The 11,985-nt window shown below is 39.6% G+C and overlaps 1 protein-coding gene across 1 annotated transcript; it reads left to right on the forward strand.

Moving 5' to 3' along the window:
* The first annotated feature begins 10,255 nt into the window (after positions 1-10,255).
* LOC122427034 (olfactory receptor 6N2) lies at positions 10,256-11,209 on the forward strand. The gene has a single exon (XM_043446188.1). The coding sequence runs from the start codon at positions 10,256-10,258 to the stop codon at positions 11,207-11,209; it is 954 nt and encodes a 317-aa protein (XP_043302123.1).
* The last annotated feature ends 776 nt before the right edge of the window (positions 11,210-11,985 follow it).

An 11,985-nucleotide genomic window follows, 5' to 3' on the forward strand; every position in this document is an offset into this window, starting at 1 on the left:
TTTACAAGATAATTTAGTTATACTCAGAGGTCTATGAAGGTGATGATATTGGAAAATACTATAATTTAAGTTTTGATTTATATTAAAGAATTATTTTGAACCTGATGTTTTTCTCTAATGGCCTTTTAGAAGCAGGGCCATGTGGGAATGTATTATCCATATGAGAAGGTAAAAAAATTCAAATTGAAACCCTGAACAGGAGGTTATAAGGGTGCCTGTCACAGTTTATAAAGTGTTCCACATAATGCTCAGCTTAAAAATTGCCAAAAGATTTAAATGTTTTAGATTCCTACAAACTGAAACAGAAGAAAGAAAGTTAATGTGATTATTGCTTTAGAAATTGAAAGCTGTTCTGAATTTTTATAATGGTTCCTCTTGAAGAAACAAAAGTTAGACTCATTTTGTGTGTGGGGAAATCAGATACATCTGAAATGACTAACTACAAAAACAAATTATGACCACTCTTAATCTTTCATATTGGACATGCTTTATGACATCCTAAAATCTACCAAATAATATTTTATGAAGTAAAAGGTGCTCAGTTGTGTCTGACTCCTTGCAACCCTGTGGACTACAGTCCATTGAATTCTCCAGGCCAGAATACTGGAGAGGGTAGCCTTTCCCTTCTCCAGGAGATCTTTCCAACTCAGGGATCAAACTCAGATCTCCCGCATTGCAGGCAGATTCTTTACCAGCTGATCCATCATGACAAAAAATGAAAGCTTATGTTTTATGCTCATAATTAAAATTAACAGCAATATAGTCCAATTTCTTTTCCTAAATTTGTAGAATCAAAACAGATGTGGTCTCTGCCAAGCAGAGTCGACATCAATCTTATTGAGCAACTTTGTCTCATTTTGATTAATATGCACAATTGTCTAGTTTCTGGGGGAATTATATAATCATATTTTTATGCTTCTCCTATTAACAATAATCAAGATATTTAGAAAAGAGTTTTTAAACAAACATTTAAGTCCAAGTGATGATTTTGTAGATTCTTTTCAATTATAGCTTATTTCCTTCTTTATAGCTTATTTCCTTCCTTTCCCCCTTATGGTTTATTTCCTTCTGACTCACTCAATGCCTGGTGGAAACCCTCATCACCTTAACATACCAGTTTTTTCTTCCTCATAGGGACTTGGATGACATTTCACTGTGATCACTGCTCCCACCAGGGTTTGCTGGTGTTATTTCTGCCATCAACAAATTATATAAAGGGCACTGCCTTCCAGTTCTGAGGTACGAGGTATTGCTTTCTAAAATTCTGCATTTGTCAACTTCATCTAAGCATAAGACAAACTTGTAGAAGAATGTCCATTCAGTTGAGACATTTTTGCTGAATGAATACTTTCTGGGAAGGGAAAGTTTTTCAGGCATAATGACAGATGAAAATAGACTCAAAACACTAAAGTAAGAGAAAAGTCATTCAAAATAGTGCCTATCTCTGTGTGTGTGTGTGTGTATTTAAAAAGATTCCTCAGTTATAGCCTTGGATACAACTATGGTCCATGGACCAAATCAGGTACATAGACTGTTTTTGAAAACAAACTTTGTGGAACACAGCCACATCCATTAATTCATATATTGTCAATGGCTACATTTGTGCTGCAGCCACAGGGCTGAAGGGTTGTGACAGAGACATAGGGTTTGAAAAGCATAAAATATTTTCTCTCTGGTTCTAATAAATGTTTGCCCATCCATGCCAACAGTCACAAAGAGTCGGACATGCTCTTGTCCAACTCATGTCCAACTCTTTGTGACCCCATGGACTGCAGCCTGCCATGTTCCTCTGTCCATGGGATTCTCCTGGCAAGAGTACTAGAGTGGACTGCCATTTCCTCCTCCAGGATATCTTCCCGATCCTTGTCTCCTGCATTTCCTGCACTGGCACGTGTATTCTTTACCACTAGCTCCACCTGGGAAGCTCCAGTATTTATATATTATCTAATAATGTATAGATTGGTAAACATAGAGTTGAGTAAATTATAATCTTAGGGCAAATTATATTCTCAGGACAAACTAATAAGTGGTCACTTACCATTTTTAAGTTGGTTTTTTATTAGGCATCTCCCCACTGCTGATTCAGATTCTGCAATACCATTTTTTGATGTCTTACACAACATTTTCTTTTAGCCCTGCTCAGTTATTATCAGGGCTTTTTTTTTTTTTTTCATTTATTTTTATTAGTTGGAGGCTAATTACTTTACAATATTGTAGTGTTTTTTGTCATACATTGACATGAATCAGCCATGGATTTACATGTATTCCCCATCCCGATACCCCCTCCCACCTCACTCTCTACCCGATCCTTCTGGGTTTTTCCAGTGCGCCAGGCCCGAGCACTTGTCTCATGCATCCATCCTTTACCAGGGCTTCTTATCTTCAATTTCTCCCTGCCTGCATGATTCCAGTCATATGAATATGCCCTGGATATACCTGGGGAGAAAAGGAAAAATGTGCATTGGATGAGAGTAATGTTATAGCTTATAGCTAGAAAAATAACTTTTCCTTGTTGCTGTTGTTGTTCAATTGCTCAATCTTGTCTGACTCTTTGTGACCCCATGGGCTGCAGCACACCAGGCTTCCCTGTCCTTTACCATCTTCCGGAGCTTGCTCAAACTCATGTCCATTGAGTCAGTGATGCCATCCAGCCATCTCATCCTCTGTCATCCCCTTCTCCTCCTGCCTTCAATCTTTCCCAGCATCAGGGTTTTTTCCAGTGAGTTAGTTCTTGTCATCAGGTGGCCAAAGTATTGGAGCTTCAGTTTCAGTATCAGCCCTTCCAATGAATATTCAGAACTGATTTCCTTTAGGATTGACTGGTTTGATCTCCTTGCAGTCCAAGGGACTCTCAAGAGTCTTCTCCAACACCACAGTTCAAAAGCATCAATTTTTTTGATGCTCAACCTTCTTTATGGCCCAGCTCTCACATCCATACATGATTATTGGAAATAGTAGCTTTGACTAGACGGACCTTTGTTGGCAAAGTAATGTCTCTGCTTTTTAACATGCTGTCTATGTTTGTTATAGCTTTTCTTCCAAGGAGCAAGTGTCTTTTAATTTCATGGTTGCAATCACCATCTGCAGTGATTTTGGAGCACAAGAAAATAAAGTCTGTCACTGTTTAAATTGTTTCCCCATTTATTTGCCATGAAATGATGGGACTGGATGCCATGATCTTAGTTTTTTGAATGCTGAGTTTCAAGCCAGCCTTTTCACTCTCCTCTCTTTCTTCTTTTCCTAAGAAATGTTTATTTCAAAAAGACTTTCATAAAAAGGATCTGGGGTCTGTTACAGTGGTCTCTACTCAATCGGCAGTGGCACTCAAAATTTTCACTAATAACCTGGTGAGCTTAATCGCATTTGACATTCCGATCCCATGGACTATGCTCCTCTGTCCATGGAATTCTCCAGGCAAGAATACTGGAGTGGGTTTCCATCTCCTCCAGGTGATCTTTCTGACCAAAGAATTGAACCTGTGTCTTCTGTGTCTCCTGCATTGCAGGAAGATCTTTACCCACTGAGCCATCAGAGAATCTAAATTATATACTTGTCAGACCTGTGGATAAAGTTGGGAGGAATACACAAAAGGGCAGGTGGCAGAGTCAGAATCTAAAAATATCTGAAAGCTCTTGGAAAATAGATTGAATCTCATAAGATAAACTTCAATGTAGTTAAGAAAGGGTCTTGTGCTTGGTTTTCAAAACAAACAAACAAAAAAAGTACCATAACCATAATAAAACTTTTCAAACAAATATTGTCAGGAAAAAATATTTATATCCAGTTTTAAAATTATACTAAATGTTTTTTTCTAATCCAGACACTGTATTAGGCAATAAAAAATAAAGCATTGAATGATAGTTTCCTGGTGACCTAGTGATTAGGATTCCTGGCTTTCACTGCCTGACCTGCATTCAATCCCTTGTCAGGGAACTGAGATTCCACAAGCTGAATGGCATGGCCTCCCAAAATTCAAGAAATAGCATTGATTGGACAAATACAGAGCAAAACACAATCTCTACCTTCATGAAGCTTACATTCAGTTTGGAAATAGATAATGTTATTAGAAATGGGAGGAATATAGAAATGCATAGTTCTCTGCAAACATCTAATAGGAGAATCTGGCCTATCTTGGTTATAAATATTGTGTATGTTTATGTGTGTGATGGAGGGTATCAGAAAAGTCTTTTCTTAATCTATTCATTCAGTGTATAGTTCTTGAATATCTACTTTGTGCAAGAAAAAATACTTGGCACTGAATGATGTATTAAGCACAGTTGGCCTTTCTCTTCACCAACTTTATCATATATTGATAAATAAACATAAGTAATTAAAATTTGTTCTGTGAAAGGAATGGCTAGGATGCAATGGATAGAAAAAGCATTGGAAGATAGGGCATATATATATATATTTAGATAGTGTGATCAGATCAGACCTCTTTGAGGAAGAGATGTTACTGTAAGAATGAGGTGGTATTACCTTGGTGAAAGGGGTCAGGGTAGAGGGATGCTGTAATAGAATTCTTTTCTAGGACTGTCCCAAGCAGAGGGAAGTGTGATTAAACAACATAATTTAGGTGATTTCTATTTTTGTGTGAAATCTTGGTGGCCTTGTTGCTCTTTTCAGGAGGTGAGACTATTGGGTCACTAGCCCCGACTATTGCTTATCAACTGCAAGTTTAGTTTACCTTCTAAATAAAATTCATTAAGATACTCAGTCACAGAATTATCTCCAGTAACCGACAGGATCCAACTCAGACCAATTCCTGCTTCTTTGGACCTTCCCCTGAATCACCTAACATGAAACCATACCCTACAATAAGTTCTTTTCTAACAACCCCTTACTGAAATGCTCCACAGTCCATATGATGTGCAATCTCACTCATTGCAATAAACCAAATTTTGTTAAACTCTAAGGTGTGTTCCTGTCCACTGTGTGGAAGGCATTGCTATGTTCTTTAATTTTAAAAGCAACCTAAATATACACACTTTAAGGGTGAAGAAAATAAGGTTATGAGTGGTTGAATAATTTAGATGCCTTCACAGTTATTTAGAGGAATTTAATGAACAAACATATACTCTACACCTACTAAATGAAACAGGAATATATGCAGACACATTTTAGAACCAATATAGTTACTTTTCCTATTAATTTTCACATAACCCTCACAACACAGATTTATACATGAGACAATATAGTCACAGAGATGAATGACTGCTTCAGGGCACATAGATAATGAGTGGTGGCCAGGTGGCTATTGCCCTTGGTTATTCCATCAACCACTGAAGGCAGTGAGCTTAGGAGTGATGAACACAGGTTCTGGGGTCAGAACACTTTGCTTCATAATCTTGACAAGGATTCATACTAGCTGTGTGATCTTGGATATATTTTTAAACTCTCTGTGCTTCAGAGAGTTTAACATGAGAATAACAGTTGTACCAACCTCATAGACAAATTGCAACTATCATATCAGTTGATACATGCATTCTACTTAGAACAACATTACTTGTCAAAGGATCAGTAAATGGGTATTTTATGAGAGCCAGGCTGAAATTTAGGTTTCTGAGGCTCTAAGACTTTGTTTTGTTTTCTTTTGTTTTGTTTTCCCCAGAACAAGCAACTCCTATTAGAAAGTTTTCTCAAAGAAAGAACAATGTTTGGCTGGATTGGGCAAATAATTAGGAGAAGTCATTATTTGAAAAGATGAGGGGATATACAAAGTCTCTTTGGACTTGTGAGGCAAGACAAGGAAACAAGAATGTATGTTTATGGGAAGAATTGTAGGGTTGGGGGTCATTTCTGCAGAGCCAGAGTCCAAAAGTCTGTTGAGAAGTCACTAGAGATGGGGAGAGGAATAGGGGTTGAAGAACCGGTGAAAAGATCGCAAGCATTTGAAGAAAGGCTTCTTTGAGTCTACCTGGTAGAAGACAGACGTGGCCTCTATCCAAGTGCCCTCTCAGGAACCTTGCATATGAGGCTGAAGGTGTTCCCCTTGCCTGTGTCCCTCATGGCCTGAGACAGTCGAGGTTAGCTCTGGGGACTCTGTCCCACGGGGATGGAGTTTCTTAAAGAGGAGAAAACGCTTCTAGGTACAGTCTCCATCTCCCACATGTACCTGAGCAAAGTGAGACAAAGGATACCGAATGACGTCCAGTTGCTGGTAGGTGATCTGAGGATCTGGAAGGGGAGACCTCTAATAAAGGATTTGAAACCATAATATTTTGAAGTTAGAGAGTTGGGCTGGCAGAAAGATGATTTAAATGATAGGGACTTGGGATGTCCAATTCTGAGAATCATAGAGTTTCTAATTTAGAGGAAACTTTACAGGTTACCTTGTCCACTGTCCTGCTTGATACTTAATTTCACTTTACAGCCAAGAGATTGGCTAATGGCTGTTTTGAGAGACAGGAAGTTTCCCTGTGTACTGCTGTAGACTGGCTACATTCTGGCAAGGATGGCAGAGAGTAGAGGTTTCTGAGAAAATCACTCATGACATAGGGACTGTAACTAAGAAGGTCTAATGAAATATTGTATCATCTCAGGAACAGCTAGCTGTATTTGAAAATGTTTCATGTAGAGAGGGTGTACACAGCTCTCTCACTGGGGATGTTAAAGGTACCTGATGATGAGTCAGTGTTAAGATCTAGAGGTCTTCAGAATGCTACTGAAATTATTCCACATTGGTAAGAACTTACTCAACCTATACATACAGTTAGCTTTGTTGAAACAAAGCTAATTTATAGAAAGATAAAACATCATCAATAACCCTCACTCATCAATATAATCAATAACATGCTCACTCAGTCATGTCTGACTCTTTGCAACCCCATAGACTGTCTCAGGCCATGGGGGACACAGGCAAGGGGGATACCTTCAGCCCCAGATACCGATGAGAATCAGGCTTAGGTGAAGTTCCTGGGAGGGCACTTGGATAGAAACCACGTCTGTCTTCCAGCAGGTAGATTCAAACTCAAACTCCCAACCTTCCTACAATTCTTCCCTAGAGACTCCATGGGAGTCTCCAGGCAACTGAACCTGTGTCTCTTGGATCTCCTGGACTGGCAGGCAGGTTCTTTACCTCCTAAGCCACTGGAGAAGCCCCTCAATAATCCTTGCCTATACACAAAAAATGATCAAAATATTTCTTGGATTTAATTTTTCTGGGTAGTCAGAGTAATGATGGGTTTTCAACAGAATTAGGGGAAAGGAGGCAGGACAAAACTTGAGCTGCTAAGTTTAGTAGGGATATTAAACTTAAGGCACCAAAAGAACAAGAAGGATGTGTTCAAATGCAATCAAAAAACATAAATTTATCTACAAAAAGTTCAAGAATATTTGAGAAACATTGAGTTTACAATTTTATTATTGTTCTAAGCACTGACGGGGGATATACAATAGTTAATAAGGTATCACATTTACTCTCAAAGATCTTACAATTTATGAGGAATACCGATGTTATAAAGGTAATACAATATGTCAAGTGGACACTGTAACCATTATGAGGACTTTGAAGATGGAATAAACATTTTCTGGGGGATTCAGAAGGTGTCACTAACAAGCTGACATTTGATCTCATTTTGAAGGATGAGAAGCAAGTTACCAGCTGGAAAAAATGGGCTGAGTGGTAAACCAGAAGCAAATGGGGCAGAAGAGCAAATGTGCCAGATTGTAGTCAAGCAAAGATTTCTGTTTTAGCATGTTTGTCTCTTGCAATTAGAGAGGTTAATACACAATTCCTTTAGAGTTAGAATAGATTCAAGAAGAATGTCTTAAACACTAATTACTTTGAGTCAATTTAGGATTTACAAATATTAAGCCCAGAATTTGATTTCCTCTGTAGGATATTTTGGTTTGGGAGCAATGTCTTGCTTTAGGTCTGAGGTATGAGTTGAAGGGAAAGTATTGGGAGGGGAATCTACCAATTTTTAAATAATTTCCACATTGATTTGTTTCATTAAGCAATTAGCTTTTACTGAATACCTTTAATAAGTTATGACAAATATTAGGACTACAAAAATAGGAAGAGACTGCAGTTTGTCAGTTTGGTGGCTAAAATATGGACAGTCCTCTGCAAATGTGATGTGACTGACACTGGTTACCATTTTCATGCATTTAAAGTCACGTTCCTTGTGGGGGTTTTTGTTTGTTTGTTTTTAGTTCTCATGGTTTCTTTTCTTTCCCCTTTTTTCTTTCTGTATCCACTTCACTTTGGGCTTGAGAATAAGAATGTCTGATATCTGTTCCTATGAAATATCATCAAGCCACCTACATATGTCTCACCTGTTTCTGTTTTTCTGAAAATGTAGGATTTATAGTAACTGCCACTTTATCATGTTTATTTTTTTTTTCATTTATTTTTATTAGTTGGAGGCTAATTACTTTACAATATTGTGGTGGTTTTTGTCATACACTGACATGAATCAGCCATGGATTTACATGTATTCCCCAACCCGATCTCCCCTCCCACCTCCCTCTCTACCCGATCCCTTTGGATCTTCCCAGTGCACCAGGCCCGAGCACTTGTCTCATGTTTATTTTTTAGCCTTCATTCTCTCACCAGATGTATTAACACCCCACTCATCTTTCCATTAGTGATGCCCACAGGCAAATTCGCACCTTCATCTCTGAGCTTGGTTAGAGTAGCTAAATATCAGTGACATTTTCAAAATCTTCATATGGCCATGTCATTTACTGACCTAATACTCTGCAATGGCTCCCCCAACCTTTTGGGGAAAGATCCTGAATCATTGGGTGAGCTTTCCCAGTTGCCTTATTGTAGAGGCAAGCATGAGTTTCCCTAAATCGGGTTGCTTCCAGTTCAGCATCTGCTTGTGTGCTTTTTGTCTGAAATGTTGTTTTCCTCTTCCAGGTAACTCCTACTCTTCCTGGAAAATTCTTTTCAAAGCATTTCTCCTCTGAGAAGCCTCTCTCAGCCTTCCTGGTCTGAGAAATGGGCCCTTGCCTTAGCACACTGTAGTATTCTGTACTTCATAGGCTGTATCAAGATGATTGCTTTGTCTGCTTCCCCAGCAGGATGCAAGCTTTCTGGACACAGGGATTATAGCTTGTTTCACTCTGCATTCCTTGTGCCAGATACATCTGTATCCAATAAAGTTTTAAACAGGTGAGCTGAACAATTAGAAAAGGCTTTTCACTGCATTAATCTCATAGGATAAAATTCACCCTGATCTTGAGTGGCCTCGGCCTGCAACAGCTTGAAGCAGGGCTTAGGTTCCTGGCCAGAGGTTGAGGCTGGGTCATGGCAGTGAAAACACCAAATCCTAGCCATTAGCCCAGTGATCAGTGACAAAGGCCCCTCAGCTCTGCAGAAAAGAATTCCCACAAAGATAGAAAGTAGTGAAACATGTGAAGTATTTACTTGGAGGAAAAGAGTACAACATGTGTTGGTAGACACAAGGGCAGGCTCAGAGAGTCCCTGAGTCTCACTCTCATGGCAATTTGAATTCATTTTACGGGACATTTTTTCCAGGTTTTCTTCAGCCAATCATTTTTATTTTCCTGGCTCACTGTTCACATTTGGTATATTTCAGGATTGTCCCATGTGTGCACACACATCTGTTAGCCAAACTGGATTTCATGTGTGGTCCGGGAGGTCTTCTGACTTTGAGAATGAGAAATATGTGGTCTGGGCAGGGGCCAGCCTCCTCTCTTAATTGTCCTGCTACTCTCATCTCAGAGTTTCAGTCCACAGGGAATGAATCTCTAATTGTTTTACCCTGCGGGGGGAGTGCATCTGCCTCCTGCCTCAAATTTTGGAGACCTGACTGAAGGAAAAACTATGACCTGGGGTAGGGAAATAGAATGCTTGGGGAAGGTCACATAGTATAGAGGTAAATAGCAAGGAGTTAGCATGCATAAGGTCAAATTCTGTTTCTGTACCACGGTATCCATATGAAATAGAAAATCTTCATAATCTATTTTCTCTTCTTAATTTAATCATTGGTAAAACACGTATAACAATGGTACTTATTTGAGTGGATGTGTGAAAATTAAGTAAAATATTGAATGCAAAACACTTGTAAAATGCTCAACGCACAGTGAGTGCTAATGAGAGTTAGCTATTATTATTTTTAGGGTAGTATAAATAGCAATAGCTGTTGCAGTAGTAATTAAAGTTCTGCCTTTAAATTTAAAAAAAAAAAAAAAAAGACTAAATAGTAAAGAGGAACTTTTGAGTTGAATTTTGCAGTCACTTCAATCCAGTTTCTCCTTTCATTCCTTACCTCAGCCTCTCATGGAGCCCCACAACCAATCAAGCCTGGCTGAATTTGTGCTCCTTGGTTTCCCCAGGGTGGGACATATCAGGGGCTGGCTTTTTGTCCTGCTGCTGTTGGCATACCTGTTCACTATCTGTGGCAACATGCTCATCTTCTTAGTCATACGGCTGGATGCAGCCCTACACAAACCCATGTACCACTTTGTCAGTATTCTTTCCTTCTTGGAGCTGTGGTATACAGCCACCACTATCCCCAAGATGCTAGCTAATCTTCTCAGTGATAAGAAGACCATTTCTTTTTCAGGATGCCTCCTTCAGACTTACTTCTTCCACTCCCTAGGGGCCTCTGAATGCTACCTTCTTACAGCAATGGCCTATGACCGATACCTGGCCATTTGCCGGCCCCTGCACTATCCCGCAATTATGACCCCCATGCTCTGTGCCAAGATGGCTGCTGGTTGTTGGACCTGTGGCTTTCTATGTCCCATATCTGAAGTCATCCTGGTCTCCCAGCTCCCTTTTTGTGGCTACAATGAAATTCAACACATCTTCTGTGACTTTCCACCTCTTCTGAGCCTGGCCTGCAAGGACACATCCACTAATGTCCTGGTGGACTTTGCCATCAATGCCTTCATCATCCTTATCACCTTCCTCTTTATTATGGTGTCTTATGGAAGAATCATTGGGACTGTACTGAAGATAAAAACGATTGCAGGAAGAAAGAAGGCCTTCTCTACATGTGCTTCACATCTTATTGTGGTCCTCATCTTTTTCGGGAGCATCATCTTCATGTATGTGCGGCTAAAGGAGAGCTATTCACTGACCCTTGATCGGACGCTTGCTGTAGTCTACTCTGTACTAACACCACTAGTCAACCCAATTATCTACAGTCTTCGTAACAAGGAACTCATTAAGGCCATTAAGAGAACCATCTTTCGGAAGGGAGAGAGAGCTAGTCCCACCCAACATTGACATTCTACCAAGGTCTTTCCTCCGCTTCTATGTTGATCTCATAAAGTTCTATGTATCTTTGTCCTAACCTGTAATAACCTTCCCATCATCATACATGCAATGGATATCATCTCCTCTTACATTCTCAAGGGCTTTACTTCTTTGTGTTTTATTTCTTACATCTTTATGCTTTTATTCTTTAATTGAACAGTGCTTTCTGCATTTAAGAATACTTTAGTATCTCCATTCTTAAAAATAAGTGTACACATTTCCTTCAGGCTTCCCTAGTAGCTCAGCTGGTAAAGAATCCTCCTGCAATGTGGGAGACCTGGGTTCAATCCCTGGATTGGGAAGATCCTCTGGAGAAAGGAACGGGCTATCTACTCCAGTATTCTTGCCTGGTGAATCCGCATGGACAGAGGTGCCAGGCGGGCCACAATCCATGGGGTCGCAAAGAGTTGGACAACTGAGTGACCAAGCATAGCACAGCACACATTTCCTTGGTTGCATATTTCCAGCCAGCTAGAGGTCTATTCCTCTGTTCTTTTCCAGTCACATTTCTCAATATAGTGAAAGGCACAATCTATCTTTTGTTCTTCACATCCTATTCACTTTTCAACCCATTTCAATCTGGCTTTGGCTCAGACCTTTCAACCAATATTTTGCCACTGTCATTACTGACCTCCACACTGCCAAATCCATTAGGTACGTCTTGCCTTTGCTCTTTACTGAGCTCCTGACGCATGTAACCAGTTCCTCTTAAGAAGTTTGTCTCTAAGATTCCATGTTATCAACAT

The sequence above is a fragment of the Cervus canadensis genome, chromosome 2, assembly GCF_019320065.1.
Source record: "Cervus canadensis isolate Bull #8, Minnesota chromosome 2, ASM1932006v1, whole genome shotgun sequence".
In the NCBI taxonomy this organism is placed as follows: domain Eukaryota; kingdom Metazoa; phylum Chordata; class Mammalia; order Artiodactyla; family Cervidae; genus Cervus; species Cervus canadensis.